The sequence below is a fragment of the Dromaius novaehollandiae genome, chromosome 19, assembly GCF_036370855.1.
Source record: "Dromaius novaehollandiae isolate bDroNov1 chromosome 19, bDroNov1.hap1, whole genome shotgun sequence".
NCBI lineage: Eukaryota > Metazoa > Chordata > Aves > Casuariiformes > Dromaiidae > Dromaius > Dromaius novaehollandiae.
The window spans coordinates 4,421,518-4,437,541 of record NC_088116.1 but is presented as its reverse complement, the minus strand read 5'-3'; the positions used below and the strand labels follow the sequence as shown (position 1 = coordinate 4,437,541).

Below are 16,024 nucleotides of genomic sequence, written 5' to 3'. Positions count from 1 at the left end.
AAGGACATCTGGTAACTTTAGCATTTCAATATGAAACAGAGCAGGTATTGCTGATAGATACTCTTAGGTGCAGTTTAAAACAAGCCAGAAATATACTATTATACAATTAAAAAAATTTAAGAAAGAGACTATCTAAATGTTTTTTGAAATTTTTCCTGGATAGCCTTGGTTGATATTTGTCATACAGCACGAAGCTGGTCACACATCTTTTTGAAGTAACTGCTACTTCCCTCAGATATTGTAGCAATAGGAATTTTCTGAATTGAGATCACAATGAACTAAGATTATCAGGAGTATAGTTTCTTAGAAACTGCAAGTGTCTCTGAATTACCAGTGAAAAATGAATAATGTTGAACTTAAAACTCCTTTTTGGATGCTTACATTGATATGCATTCTATTGAGGCTTCTGACTCACTGATGATGCAGTATACACAAACCTAAAAAAACAAAAATGAAACCCTGCAATGATATCATCAGCTGCAACTATGAGCTATCTCTTCAGAAATCACTGTTACTTTTCTAACCCTCAAGCCATCATGACATTCTTAAATAAATGAATGTTAAATTGAAAGTGTATAAATGGTATACTGAAAAAGATTACTTAGAGATATATACTTTCAGGAGAAGCTATGCAATTTTGTATCACTTTAATAGCTTTGGCTGTGAAAGACTAAGACCAACTGTGAAAATCTCATTTTTAACTCTCGTGGCTTTTACATATTCACAAGATTGCAATATGATCAGTCAATGCAGTTGCCGGAAATATTCTAAAATTAGTTTGGCTCTGAAATAATAATCCACCAAACAGAAGACAGATTTACAGCAGCACCTGACATGCAGAGGTAATTACTACAATGCAGATAACAACAGGTTCCAGCAAGCTACTGTTCTTACTACAATCCGTTAAAAACTTGGAATATTTTTGCATATGAGACTTATAATTTGGCTATTTTTCAAGGTCTCTCTGACATTAAGGATATCATTCCCTCTGATGTGTACAAGCTATTTTAAATGTGTGACAGTTATACCTGTTTATTGTTGATATTTATGGACCTGATAGCTCTGAAAATAGCTTTTCAGTAGCAATGAATAAAATAAACTAAAATGCTCTTCACAAATGGAAGACATTTATTAGACAGCAGTAGAATAACAGCTACACTTTGTCTCCCACTAACTAACCATAACTTTTAAGTTTCATTCAGTGTAACATCTTCAGCTACTTATGAACTCCCATTTGCCAGAACATCTAATGCATAGATATAATGTATATATTTATAAATTCATATTGCTGTTCATATGTCAATCCTGACAACAGCTAAACATCAGACATTTTGTTGCTAAGTGTTGGAAATCAATAGATATGACCTCAAAGCTCCCCTTCCTAGAAATATGAGGAACTGTTTCAGAAAATAACACAGGAGAGCCTGGGGGGTCTCAGCCTAATGAGGTTCGGGGGAATTTTTCTTCTGATTTCAGTGAGCTTAGACTGGGCTCCACAAAACAGTCCCACCAAGGCATTAGGTCCTTTGGCTGCATGTGCAGCAGCAACGAGCTTCCAAAGAGGACTTTTTGCTGAAATGCTGTGTATTTAATTGCACATTTCCCTCATGCTAATCTACTCGGGTTTCCAAAACATTCTTAGGAGACTTGGTCGGTGACGGGAAGGCCGGGGCTGCCAGCTCCGAGGGGTAATTATGCTCGGCACACCAGAAAGCCAAGTCGGGCTGCCCTCTGCCATGGCAACGGCGCTCTGTTTACCCTCCTGCCCTGTCCCAGCAGCGGGGGGAGAGCCCACGGAGAAGACACTGGCGCCGGAAATGATGAACACAAGGGAAATCCTGAGGCAGAGATTAGGTAATAGGGAATTTGCTCTCAGGTTTCCTTCGGGTTCCTGTGAGGAACCTACGCGTCTGGCTGCCTTCGCATGACTCATCACATCAGCGCGGCTGTCAGCCTGCCTGCCCCCCGCCTGCCTCCCTCCGGTTCCCCTCTCCTCCCTTCGCGGCCTCCTTCCTTCCCCCACCGCGGATTTGCTCTCACCCCCTGGGCACGTCCCGGCCCGCCGCCGCCGCAGCTCCCTCGGCGCCGGCCGTTGGGGCGCGCGCTCCCCCCTCCCCCTCAGCGCTGGCCGTTGGGGCGCCCCCCCCTCAGCGCCCGCCGTTGAGGCGCGTGCCGGCCCCCCCCCGGCCGTTGGGGCGCGCGCTCCCCCCTCCCCGTCAGCGCCGGCCGTTGGGGCGCGTGCCGGCCCCCCGCCCCGCGCCGGCCGTTGGGGCGCGCACTTCCCCCCGCCCCCTCCAGCGCCGGCCGTTGAGGCGCTCGCTCCCCCCCAGCGCCGGCCGTTGGAGAGCGCGCGCTCCCCCCTCCCCCTCAGCGCCGGCCTTTGGGGCGCGCGCTCCCCCCCGCCCCCCCCCGCGGCGTGCGCGGGCCCGCGTCGGGAGCGCGCGCGCAGGGCGGGCTGGGCGGGCGGCTGGCCGGCGGCGGGCGGGAGCTCTCTGCGGGCGCAGTGCTGATCCGCCGGCGGGCAGCCGGGAATGCGAAGCAATGGCCGCGGGCGGCTCGGGCAGTAGCAGCGGCGGCGGCAGCGCGGAGGAGAAGAGCTACCGCCGCTTCCTCGAGCTTTTCTTGGGCGAGTTCCGCGGGCCCTTCGGGGCAGAGCCGGCGCCGGCTCCGGCTCCCCTGCCCGCCGCTGCCGACGCCGCGGCCGCCGCTGACGAGGACCCCGGGGCAGAAGGAGAAGCGGGAACGGCCGGGGAGGCGGAGGAGGGCGACGCCGGGGACCCTCAACCGCCCACCCCGCCGCCGCCGCCCCCGCCGCTGCCGCCGCTGCCCCGGCCGCTCTCGGAGTACATCACGGAGGAGGAGGTGGAGGGCGAGTGCCTGGACCTCTGCCTGCAGCAGCTCTACAAGTAGTGAGTGCCGGGCTGGGGGAGGCGGAGGGCAGGGTGTGGGGCTGAGGGCAGGCACCCGCCGTGGGGAGGGGAGGTGGGGGCAAAGGTGTGGGGCTGAGGGGACCACCTCGTGCTGGGGGTCGAGGTCAGGGCGTGGGGCTGAGGGACCCCCCCCCAGTGCTGGGGGTCGAGGTCAGGGCGTGGGGCTGAGGGACCCCCCCAGTGCTGGGGGTCGGCGGTAGGGCGTGGGGCTGAGGGTATTACCCCCTCCTGCCCCCCCCGCAGGGATGAGGGCAGGGCGTGGGGCTGAGGCGAGGGCAGGGTGCCTGGGGAGGGAAAGGTCCCTGAGACAAGGAGTTGAAGACTAAGGTGATGCTGAGCGGTTCGGGATCAAAACCTTTCTCCGTGTCCTGTTTCCCCCTCCCCCAAATACGCCCCTACTCCTTCCCTTCCTCCCCTCTCCCTGGGACGGGGAGCGAAGAGGGGAAGCGAGCAGACAAGGGAGAGCCGTGAGCATCCATCTGGAGAGCAGCTTGCTCGGGGAGGAATAGTGGGGGGGGGAAATGTCTCACGCTCCGGTGCCAAAGCAGGAGGGGGCTTGGCTGTGGCTGATTGTATCGAGGCTCGAAATTGAAATGTTCCCTGCATGAGCATTCGTAAATGGGGAAACCTCTGCCAAGAAATAAAGAGGGGGAGAACAAGGAGAAAGGAAAGAGAGGCCCCCCCTCCCCCAAGGAAAAAAAATCAAGAAAACTGCACCATGCGTCTACCGATCAGGAGGAAAGAGGAGTAGAAAGCCTTAGGAGAAAGCTCTCCGTGATCCTGGGGCTATTTCTGCTGTCAGCCGGGGGAAGCCAGCTCTGGTGTGTTCTGTACAGAGGCAGTTTCCAGATCTGTGCTTTCTGAAAGGCTGGTGCATAAAGAGGAAACAGATGGGATCTATTCCCAGTGTGAAAAGTCTGTGGACTGAAACCTAAAGATCAGTTACCACTGCTTTGTACTGCGCTCGGCTTTGGCTTTGAAGGCTTGAAATAGAAATGGTCGTTAGTGGCATTTCTTTAGGAACCTTTCAAAACTGCTGCCACAGGAGGAGACAAATGAACCTGTGAAAATATGCATGGCACACCGGGGAGCTTTCTGCCATTGAGCTGATAATTGTAATGAGAGGTGTTACTCAGCCGCAAAAATAAATAAATAAAGAATCAGGTTTTACAACTGCACGATCTGTTTCTGTTCAATTCTAATCTACCCTCTGCGTTTGTGGATGATAGGGCAACACAATGACAGTTGTAAAGGACAAAGCTCTTCTATTCACACATGCTCACCCTGCCACATTTAGAAAGTCTTTCTCTTGAGCCTAGCAGCAAATTCATAGGATGCGATAGGGAGCATAGTGACAAGTCCCTTACGTGTATTCGGGTTTGTTTGTTTTTTAACAGACTTGTAAAATCAAAAGTCAGATTAATTCCAATAAACTTTTAGACATAGATTATTTCGAAGTATTCTTTAAACTATATTAAACGATTTTGAGCTTGATTTTGTGCTCTCTCCTTTTTTCTTTCTCCCTCCCCCCTGCCGATCCCCCTCTCCTCTCTACATGCTTCCATACTCCAGGACAGGCAGACTTAGATTTCTGAGTATCTGATGCCCTTCCTCATGGATGAAATTAGGCAAAGACATTTCTGAGAGGATTTTGTATATAGGGGTATCTTTTTTCTGATTTTTTTCCAGCCTTTTTATACATCTCTTGATGGCTACTGAGTGAAGTGTTTCCTTGTTTTTGTTTCTGGTGAAACAAATGCAGATTTCCTTTGATAGGCACCTACATTATGAAGCAAAAAGCAGCATCTGCCTCAAAATTAAGGGAGGAGGAGATCATGTTGGAAGAAAATTCTTGCTTTCCAAAAGGCCTAAATATTTTATTTGTTAATGTTTAAAAAATGCATTGTCAAATAGTAAATTAATCTTTTAACTGAAGATTCATTGGCATTGATTTATATATCATTAGTTAATATTTTAAAATATTTTGAAGAATTACCTTTTGCAGTTAACATCTTATGAGCCAAATTTAATAACTTTTAGTACCATGAACTAAACTGAAATAACTTTTTCTTGAGTGATGATAAACTATGAGGTAAGGGCACATATATAGACGTGTTCTACAGGTCTAAATATTGTATCTTCAGTATACTGTCCAGTCACCAAAGAAGCTTAAAGCTCATAATGCTATAGAACTGAAAAAGTAGAATGAGTCCCTCTCTTTGTAGCTAAGGGTTCAATTGGTCAGGTGACTCCAGAGATGAGAAACTTTGTGCATGCAAGTAAAGCTACGCTTGTGCCAAATGGTTATGATAGTGTTTCGAAAAAAAGTGCATATGAAAACTCACGTGAAGAGGAATGTTTTATTGGTACGCTATTGGCAAGGAAAGGTATATTGTGAAAGCATGTTTTCTGTAACTATAATGCAAACCAGTCATTTGATTAATATATATGTTGCAAGCAGATAAAACTCATTACTGTGAAAAATCCAACAGCTGTTTTTCAGCTATTTTAAGCACACCGCTTTAGTTCTTTTTGAGGGAAGTAAGTCTATCTCAAAAATGAAAACACACTGCCAATCATGAAAAAAATATAATAGTTTTATGCCATTGTCTACGTCAGCATCAAAAGAGTTCCTATTTATGAAGCTTTCCTGTTATTTTCCAAAAGACTCATACTCCCCTTTGAGATTTCCAGTTCCTGGTTTCCTTCTAGAGACAGTATATGCTTGGAAAATTAGATTAATGCGATCTTTAAGTCTATTTAAATGCCACAAAATGTGTAGTGTATGTTTTCTCAATGAGCCACAACAGAATGAAACTGATCAATAGGAGGTATGAGAAGATATGAAAGAACCTAAAAAGAATAACTTTTAAGCAACCGTATTGGAATGCTGCTGATAGCTTGAAAGTTTATTTTGTGGTTATCTGTATCTTTTAAATAGTTTCTATATAGAAACAAATATATCAAGGACTTAATCCTGCATCGGTTGAATATGAGACCCCATTGTTTTCTTCCATGGAGTCAGGATTAGATCTCATTTTTGATTTATTTTAATAGTAGAAGTTACTTAGTTTAACAAACTTATAGGTAATGATTTATTCCTCTTCCTACTAATACTTTTAGTATTAGTGTAGTATTAGTGAATGTAATGTATTTAAAAAGCTGGTTCTTGACAAGACATTTGAAAAACTAATCAAAGTTGTGTTTGTGAAGGGAGAAGAGGGCCAGATAGAGGACACTAAAAAAGCACCAGATTGTTCTATGCTCAGTGAGTTTATTGACAAAATTTTACTGGAATTTTGTGGTGGAAGATAACACTTCTAAAGAATGTTCTTTTTTTAAAAAAATGAAAATCTCTAATCTCTAGTTAGAGATTTTAATTTCTAATGAAATATCCTAGTTTTGATTCCAAGATGTAGGGCTACTAAGAGGTGTGACAGATGTGCCCTCATAGAAAAGTTAAAAAGCAAACCCTTAGAAGACGGGTCACTGGGAGGAACAAATTTACCTTGCTGTCACACTTCTTTCAGTACAGAGGAAATAATTAAGAAAAATACAGTTGGATGTTGTTCTGCACGTGTCTTGCTTTTTTGCTTCCATCTCAGGCTTTGCTGGGAATAAATATAGCCAGTGTCACTTGTAGATTCAGATTTAATTTCAGTGCTTTTGGTGGAGCAGATTTTGTTTTTAAATATTTATTCAAAAACACCTTTAGTGAACTTAAAGTAGACCTACTTCTTCGGTCCCAAGATTTGCCAAAAATTGCATTAAAAAGTCTAAATGTTATGCTACCTTCAGAACTTAACTAAGGTGCCGATGACCAAATAGTTATTTTGAGGACTTCAGAAATCTTTCTCTGACTCAGAGCATGAAAAGAAAGAAATTTATAAGCATGGCTCATTTAGATTCCTTTGCAGAATACTATGCGGCACTCCAGAATATGATAGACCCCAAGTTTAGGATTAAAAAAAATGCAAGACTTAAAAAGAGAGAGAGAGAGAGAGAGAGAGAGTTTAAAAATTAAACAGAAAAAATATTTTTATTTAGGTTTGAATATTCCTTAAAGTCTTGTTATGAAAAAAACAAGAGAGGTAATATAGAATCAGCCATTTAATACTGGACTTAAGTAAAATGCAGGTAGTAAATGAAAGTGACTTTTTTTTTCCTCTCAACTTGCAGTTTTAATTTAAAATGGAAGAACTTTTTGTGGTAATCTTACACAAGCAGTAGTCTTTTCATAAAGTAAGCTCTTCACTTGAAAATGCATATTCTGCCTCCTGTCTCCATCAGTTGTGACTGAAGACGTAGCTGCTTCTCCTTTTAAAAAGCAGATGTACATTTTTTTTAACCTGCTTTCTTAATCACTGTTGTATGAAAGCTGGCATTGTTGTCACTCTGTAAAGTGAAGTTCATGCACTATACTGTGTTGGCTTTTCTAACATTATAAAATAGGGTGTGATGTTTTATTTTTTATAGTATTTTATAACCTATTCTATTGATTGCAATCTGAAAACCTCTATAGGAAATATAACAATGCTATTTGCCATCTCTAACTATTTAGCACAAAGGCTGTCAAAAAACCCTATCCTTTTTAAGTTGGTACTTGTTTCATCTTCTTTCGTGTGGTTTTATGATGGCACAGTGGAAGCAATGGTGATACTATTGGCATATGTTCACAGTAAACAACTTAGGTTGATACTGGTTGCACCTCTTTTGGGGAATTTTCAAATGGTTAAAGATTTTGACAGAGACCATTAGATTCCTCCCTCCCACGTCTCCAGCTCTGTTGATGATTTGGTTCTTCACTTTAGCTTAGCTGCTTCATTGGAGCCCCCTCCAAGACCAGGAATCTCGTCTTGAGGGTAGTTTTTGAGCTGGCTGCTGCTAGGCATGTGCTAGGAAGCACATGGTGAGATGTAGGACTGTGTGGATGTGGTTGGCTGCTACTGTTATCCTCAGATCTGAGGGATTTTGGTGCTAGAACCCCTGATGCTTTTGTATGGAGAAATTCCAAATAAGAGATCTTTTGTATTGTTATTAATGCTTTCTTACTCTCTTAAAGAAGCTGCTATTATCCACTATGACATTCAATTCATAAATTGGATGATGGTGATTTAGTATTCAGAGATGGGCATGTTTCATAAACTTTAGGCTGGAAATCGTTATAGTCTACAAATAGTGGCATTTGGTGATGATCACTTTCAAAACCTAACTATTGGTTTACACAGATTCTTTAAGTTGCTTTCAAGGCATCTTCAGTTCATGCTCCCACTCATTTAAAAATACTGAATCAAATCAGATATTTTGATACTCCTTTAAAAGAGGATTATTGGCTAACATAAGCTATTGAAATTCCAGATTTGCATTTTGTAATGGTTATTATATGTAGTGACATTTCAAAACTTCTTACTAATTTATGATTAACAGAACGATGAGTTTTTCAAGTGCCATGGTAACTACGCTTAAAAGTTGCTTTGTGTTGCTTTAAAAAACCTCATTCTTAGTAAACAGCTTTTGGAAATATAATAATTCCAGTGAAATTTTCTAGTGGTACAGCACAGAGAAATAATTTTGTTAGGTGCTTTTTCGCACGGAGATTTTTCTTGTCCAAGAGTAATTTGCATAGATCCTATTACTCCCAGCAAAGTTGTTAGCCTTTGCAGGGGTGTTGATTGAAGAAATAGACCTGTCTTAATGCCTTTTTTTTTTTTTTTTTTTGACTTTGTGTAACCGTGTTGAAACTAGTTTGGGTTATCAAGAAGCAATGTATATATGACTGTATAATAAATTTTATATGTAATTCGTTATTTCTTATTTATAAAACACCTGAAAACCTTTCACTAACCAAAATCTTACCAGCTATGCAGACTTTTGACTCTATCTTTTGTATGTGATAAGGATACATTAGATTTCATTCCTTTACAGAGATTGCTTAGTAAGTTTTAAGTTTAGACTTTTGTCCATGTCAAAGCCCAGATAACTGCATTGCAATTGTATTCTTCCTATGCAAACTGTGCCTGCAGTTACACTTTGGTACTTTTTCATACACTTTTGGAATGTTCCTTTGTGTTATGAAAAGCAGATTTCATATAATTTCAAAATTTTCAAGTATTTTTAATTCCCCCACAAAAATTCTGCCTTTTTGCACAAAGAACTCTTTGCACAGGATACCCCTATCCTTAAAATTCCTTACTGTATTTGCCTTTAACAATGGGAGAGTATTTTTCCACCAGCACTTTGAAGAAATGATATTCCACTTAGTCGTGGTGCTTTTCATAGAAGGTTTAAAAACATATATGTATGTTTCTTGATGTTGACATTAAAATTCCAGTTTGCTTTGCATTGTATTAAGATGTTTTAGTGTCCTGACTGTTTGACTGCCCTATCACTGGAGTATACTATTTTATTTTATTTATTTTACTTTTGCTAAACTGCGTACATGATCACAGCGCATGTAGTAAACAGATAATAAGAACACTATTTATTCCTATATTTAAGGTCACTGCAAAATGATTGATGGCTGTTCTGAATAATTTTCTTTCTTTCTTTTTTTCTTTTTTCTTTTTTTTGTCTGCATACTGGTCTTCTTCCAGGAAGTATTCTCACTGGCTAGGGAAGATATGTGAAAAATGAGATGAAATGGAATTAGGGCTTTAAAACATTAGATGTTCTTTGAACCACACTGCAAGTCTGTCTTATGCAATGCAATCATGATTACGTAATGCAGATGGATATAAAAATAAATGTGTTCTGGACAATATGTGTCCATGACATGTTATAACCTATGACATGCTACTGAACTATAAATGGTCATTGTTACATATCGTAACATAGTACCCTATTTCTGATTTAGCTGAAATCAACCCCCAAATAAATATTTTAGTTTTTTTTATTATAACATTTAGTGATTATACAAAATGAATGCAGATTGTAGGCTTGTTTTACAGAAACATTTCTGCTACACTTGTACTTTATTAGGAAGAAGAAACATCACCCACTTCTAAAAAGGCATTTCATAAAGAAGTAATCATCAGAGTCATAAATTAGAACTGCAAGGGAAATAGCTGCCCTTGGGTACTTCAATAATTAATACTGAAGTTAAATGAGTTAACTAGATTGCAGGATTACTTCAGTTTATGTTTATATTGGATGGAAAACAGCTGAAGGCAACTAGTGACTGAGTAACTGAACCCATGTTTTAAGCTCTGCTACTGCTCATCAGTTCTGAACTCTGCATGCAATCAGTGGAAAAGTTTATTTCTTGTGGTAGAGTAGGGTTAAGAAGTTGACTGCTAAATTTTGATCATGGGAAAAGTGTGCTTGATTGCGGAGAACCATACTGAACTAGGAAACACTTGCATTTTCTTGTAGCTGTAATCACAATAAAAGGAGTATTCTATTCATTAGGTAAAATTGTGGGCAGCTCCTTAAAGCTCACTTTCTCAAGTAATATTATTTTGAAGATTTTTTGCTGGCCCTTTATGATCTAGTAAAGTCTGTTAGATTGTACCTAACATTTTTGCAAGGCTAGTTTCTTTTAGTATTAATTTACAATACAGAATTTGACTACCTTCTCGCATTTGTGAATGTTATTTTTTTATAAGGTCTGTACTTCCATCATGACTAAAAATAGAAGCAACCTATAAACATAGGGCTTGGCATTTTAACTCCTTGGCACTGTCTCTAGGGCTGTTCCTTTCACCTTGGGCTATGACCTTCTTATTGAGGCTCAAAATTCTGAAATGAGTGTGGCAAGTTATTCTTCATTAGTGTTATGAACAGTGTACTCTGTACATTACATTAGTTAGCTTCTGAAATGATTCTTTTCCTTTCAGTCCTAACTTGAAATTATAGATGGCCAAAAAACCTCCACCCTCTATTTTAGAATATAACAAATAGTTACATTTCTTCTTTTTCTATTTCTTAACAGAGAAAATACTAGGTAACTAAAATTCATTTTTTCCAAGTGTACCAGCTTTGCATGCATTGAGCTTTTGCTGCATTAACCATTGTTTGATATCAAAGAGCTGCAGTTTTTACCAGAGGTTTAATTAGATGATAATAGTGATAAAACTCATAATGCTAATTACCTTTTTAAAATAAAGTATTTTGTTTGTTAGTTTATAGTAGATCACCTGAAAATCAGGAGAAATCTTGTTCAGTTCCTATTGAAATCTATGGTCTCAGTTGAAGATGATGGCAAAATATCTTGAATTCCTACCTGCATTAAAAAGTAAGAGTTTATATCTTGTGTTGTATATGTAGGTAAATGTGAATGATTACAGTGTTAAATATATTAAACTAAAGCTTTTATTATAAGTAGTGTCATTGTGTTTAAAAGATCTGATCATCGTGGTTGAGGTGCAAATCTGATTGAATGCAGGTATTCATATTTAAAGGCTCCTGTCTCAAAGAATTTACTCCCAGCTCTTATTACCACTTTCTTCTTAAAAGCTGCAGAAAACCTTGTGTGTTAGGTAATGAGAAGTCAGAAGCTCTTTATTTCTAGAGATTATCAGAAACAAACTATTGTTCAGTGAATGGGTATGCTTTCTGTTTTTAGAAGACTGGTGCTTTGAGTTGTTCTTAGTTCTGCTTTTTCACTGCAATCTATTCCATAGAGAATAAAAGATCTGTTGTCAGATGAATTTAAACCCTCCTCTTCCTGACACCCCCAAAATGTTCGTTAAATCAGATTTTAAAAGAAACTGGATTGGCCCTAGCCTAAACAGTCAAAGTGAATTGTTGGTGAAGGTCCCCCTAACAGAAGTGAGCACTGAAATAAATGCTGGGCTGCATTAGTAAGGTTAGTCCGTGTTAACTTCATATAAGCATCTGTTACATTTTGACAAGTAGAAGTGATGACAAAACATCGCTTGCGCATATGATTGCTCTGTGATGGCAAACAGTAGTAACTAATGGTAGTTCCAATGTACCCCAAAAGTACTTAAGTCTGAGGTCTACTGAAGCCTTAGAAAAGCTAAGAAGAAGTGAGATCTATGACATCGGATCAGAAGAGAGAAAGAACAGCCTTCTGCTCTCCCCTGCCAAAATACTTAAAATAGTGAGCTCTATTCTCTTGCCTTTAACTTCTTACCTCAATGGTAGAAACCACATAAAATCCATGAAAAGAATCCTCTTCCATTTAAACAGAGGGTTATGCTTATCGTTACATAGCGCTGCTGCAATCCCCATTGAAATAAGTAGAGAAAAGAATATGCAGTTTACAAGAGATTCTGGCTCTGGATGTATGCTTGGGATATTTGGTTGGAGAGGAGAATTGAGCCTATTTTAAGTAATCTGATCCTCTTCCCCAGTGCATTGTTCTTTTGAGAATGAATTTTAAGTGGTTTAAACTTTCCTCATTGGTGTTAACCTTTTTCAGTCTGACTGATTACGAATGACCCAAATGATCATATAGAATATTTAAAATCTTGCTAATTACATTGTACACTAATTTTAGAATAACATTTTTGGATGTTAGATACTTTTGGCATTAGCACCTCACAAAATGGATTTGGTCAAATTCACATCCACTTTGCCTTTATAAGTGATGATATTTATGACATACAATATAGTCCTTTCTAAAAACATGAGGTAAACAACAAAGTTATAAATCTAGTTGCGGGGACTAAAGAAAATATATTCTACAAAATTACTAAATATCCAAAAATATGTGCCCCCCCCCATCTTCCAAACTCTCCCTATGTCTTGGGTGAAATGAGAAGAGAGGTGTGTCAACAAGGAGCAAGAACAGGTGTTTAAACCTGAAAAACACTTTTTATGTTCATCCTAACTAAATTCGTGTCCTAAATTTTTAACTGAAAAATAAACATAGAAGGCAATGCAATTTAAAGATATTGATTATATTTGTTTGTAAGTAGGTGTTTTTATATTTTTATTAGTGTAAGTTTACATTACATAGAATTTAGTAAAAATATAAAATACGTACTTCAAACTGAGTTTTGCATTAGTACATTGAAAGCTATTCAGTTTATTATCCTCTGAAAACTGATGAAGTAATATTGTTGCTTGACAAAATAAAAACATGAAGGTTGCCACAGCTCAGAAGATGTTACAGTAAGATAGATTTGTGCGTATGTATTTTACTTTCACTTGTCTCTTTTTAAGCTGTCTTAAACACCCACATTTGACCAGTTCCTTTATGTACCCAAATTACCTAGCCAAACAAAAATTCAGAATAAGAAGGGAGGGCAAAGCAGTCTCACAGTCTCATCCTTTTTATTGTGGAATGGAACAAAATATTAAATTGAAGTAATGTTTTGTGTCGGGGTTTTATTTTCTGTTTTTAATTGTGAGAAAATTGCCATCTGAAATAGAAATAAAAAACACCTGTTGAGGAAGTGCAGAAAGAAAAAGGAAAGCACTTTGAGGAAGTCTGTTTTATATTTGTAAAGATATGAAAAAGAACCAATCAGGTAGTATGTAATAATAAAACAGAAAGAGGAAGAAAGAATGAATTAATATCACAGCCCGAGTGACCACCCACGTTCCTTCCATTCATTTCTTGGAATGGTTGTCAGTCTGTGAAATGGGCACACAAAGTGGACAAACTCATGAAAGTTCTTTTCTTTATAACCCCTGTTTTGTTGTGTCAGATCTCAAAAATTTGTTATGCACTAGAGTATTTATATTTGCTTTTAATTTGTTGTAAGATATTAGGACTTTGCCATCACTTTAAAACTTTTAGGTTAGAGAATGATCTGATACTTTCTTACCTTCTTGCTTTCATGAGTGTTTGCTATTAATACCCTGTTACTACTTGCAGACACTTCTCAAGGAACAGGTTTTTTTTTTTTTTCTATCCTTCACTCTAAGTTTTTGGGGAATACCGAAAAAACAATTCAGCTATTGCCTTTTAGCAGTGTAAAAGGAAACAACGCCATTCTGTTATGCCTGTGGCCATCTAGCATGTAGAAAAGACTGTTCGAAAGGTGTCAAATAGTGTTTGAATATGCAGAGAAAAACTGATTTTTAAAAAGCTTCTTTTATGGGGGAGTAAAAAATCAAAATTTCTGTAGGCTGGAAAAACAGAAATTAGGTTTGTTAATTTTAAACAAGTAAATAGTAGCATAAGATCATACACCATTTTAATTACTATTTGCCAGGAGAATGTTTTCCTCATTGTTTCTAATATGCTCACTACTGCGAAAAATTAAAATGCCATGTCTTCAAGTTACTCTCGTAGTCTCCTGGTGTATTCTGTAATGTGATGTTGGGGATTTTTGGAAAGATAGGAATCTGAAGAGTTTATTAATACTTGTAATAGAAATAAGGATTCGGAGAATTTGCTACGATAAGATTGTTGTAAAATTCTTCTTGTGAAGATAGTCAAGAAAAAGGAACACAAATCAGTGAGATATTTTTATTAGAAGCAGTACTGTAGAATTGTATCTAGCTAAAGTGTTTTTCTAGACTCTTGAAATGTGTACAACAGGAATTTGTATTTATTTTTCAGTTGATAATTTTTGGTGACAAAACAATGCTAGTCATTGAAGCAGTAGGGAATACAAGTTGCTAGTCTCACTTGCAAGTTTAAGTGATATGATGAAAATTATTACAATGAGGTGTTTAAAATAGCTACCCTTGCAGTAATACGAGTGGCAACAACAAACCTGGAAAGTTTATTTGTAGCAACAGCATGGTGTAATTGTCTTTGCATTTCACAACTGAAGTGTTTCTTCCTCACAAATGTGCACAAAAAAAAAAAAAAAAATCATCCAGTCATAGAATTGACTTGGCATTTTACATCTTTATATTGTTGAAAATGCATTTAACAAAGTACGAGCCATCCAAAAGCCGGAAAAAAAAAGTCAGTATAGACAATGCATATGTAGCTTAATTCAGCATTCTCTGCACACCAAGAGCTTCTAAGTTTAGCCAAAAGAAGTTTGGGCTAAAAAAAGACACAGGATCTGGCCCTCAAAAAATTGATACTTTAAAATTCACAATAAACTAATGCATCCTGTAATTCCATAAACTCTTCTGTTTCAGAAGTGCATTAATTAATTTTTTTTGCTCCTTTTGGAGAAAGATTTGTTTTACTTTTCTTTCCTATGAATAAGGAAGAATAAATATATAAAACAGAGCAGGAGTTCAGAAGAAATGTATAATTAAATAAAAAGCAGATCTGTCTTGATTTAAGAGTAAATATTAAGTCCCAAATTCATCTCCACATTGCGAAATCCATTTCCTCCTTCAGCTTCTTTCCTCATTTTCTGTTTCTTCCTTCCCCCAATCAAAAAGCTTCCATGTCTTCCTCTAAATAAGAGCTATACAGAAGAAGCATGCATCTGTAGGTTATCAGTTAGACTCTGGCATTTATTCATAAAATAGATAGAAGTTCAGTTACTGCCTTATGTAAGTGATGTTACCGAGTACTGAAGAAATAGAGGAAGGTGGTAAAACTTGATTCTGAACAAGATGGAAGTTGGGATGATCTTGAATAGCAAGCCATGATGGGTAATGTCCAAACAGTGAAAAGCTGAGTGGTAGAGTTTAACATAATGAACATTTTGGCTAATGATTGAAAAATTGGTTAAGAATTTAGGAATAGTGAAGTAATTTCTACCCTGTGATAGACAGTTTTCACAAAGGACTTCTATAAGAAAAATAATCTGCAAGAATAGAATGCAAATTTTAACTGTACTGTGGAAATATGTAATCTTTACAGAAACAGAAGTTTTCTCATTCAGATGTCTCATAATTTGGTACATGCATTTTCAATAGTATAAAGATGTAAAATGCCAAATCAATTTTATGTTTCTTTTTTTTGCATTTGAGGAAGAAACACTTTAGTTATGAAATACAAAGACAATTATATTGTGCTGCTGCCACAAATAAAAATCCAGAATTGGTTGTTTTGTTTGACTTGTTTTTACCTTGTAAGCAAGAAGCCTGGAAGCCTCCTTCAAGAAGAAGAATCTGAAATTTTAAAGTAATTGATTGTTTTGAGCAGTGGGACTTTGAATTATAGCAAGTTTCATAGTATTTGATGTTTTAAAATTATGCAAGTTGGCATCAAGGGATGAAATTGTGCCCTTCAAAATCAAAATTCTCCATTGCTTCCTTTG

The 16,024-nt window shown here is 38.7% G+C and overlaps 1 protein-coding gene across 1 annotated transcript in view; it reads left to right on the top strand.

Annotated features, from left to right (window-relative positions):
• The first annotated feature begins 2,428 nt into the window (after positions 1–2,428).
• PPM1E (protein phosphatase, Mg2+/Mn2+ dependent 1E) overlaps positions 2,429–16,024 on the top strand; it is a 70,920-nt gene continuing 57,324 nt past the window's right edge. The window contains exon 1 of the mRNA XM_064523168.1: positions 2,429–2,909. Within this exon, the coding sequence (XP_064379238.1) occupies positions 2,542–2,909 (368 nt within the window). The 5' untranslated portion in view covers positions 2,429–2,541. The remainder of the gene's footprint in view (positions 2,910–16,024) is intronic.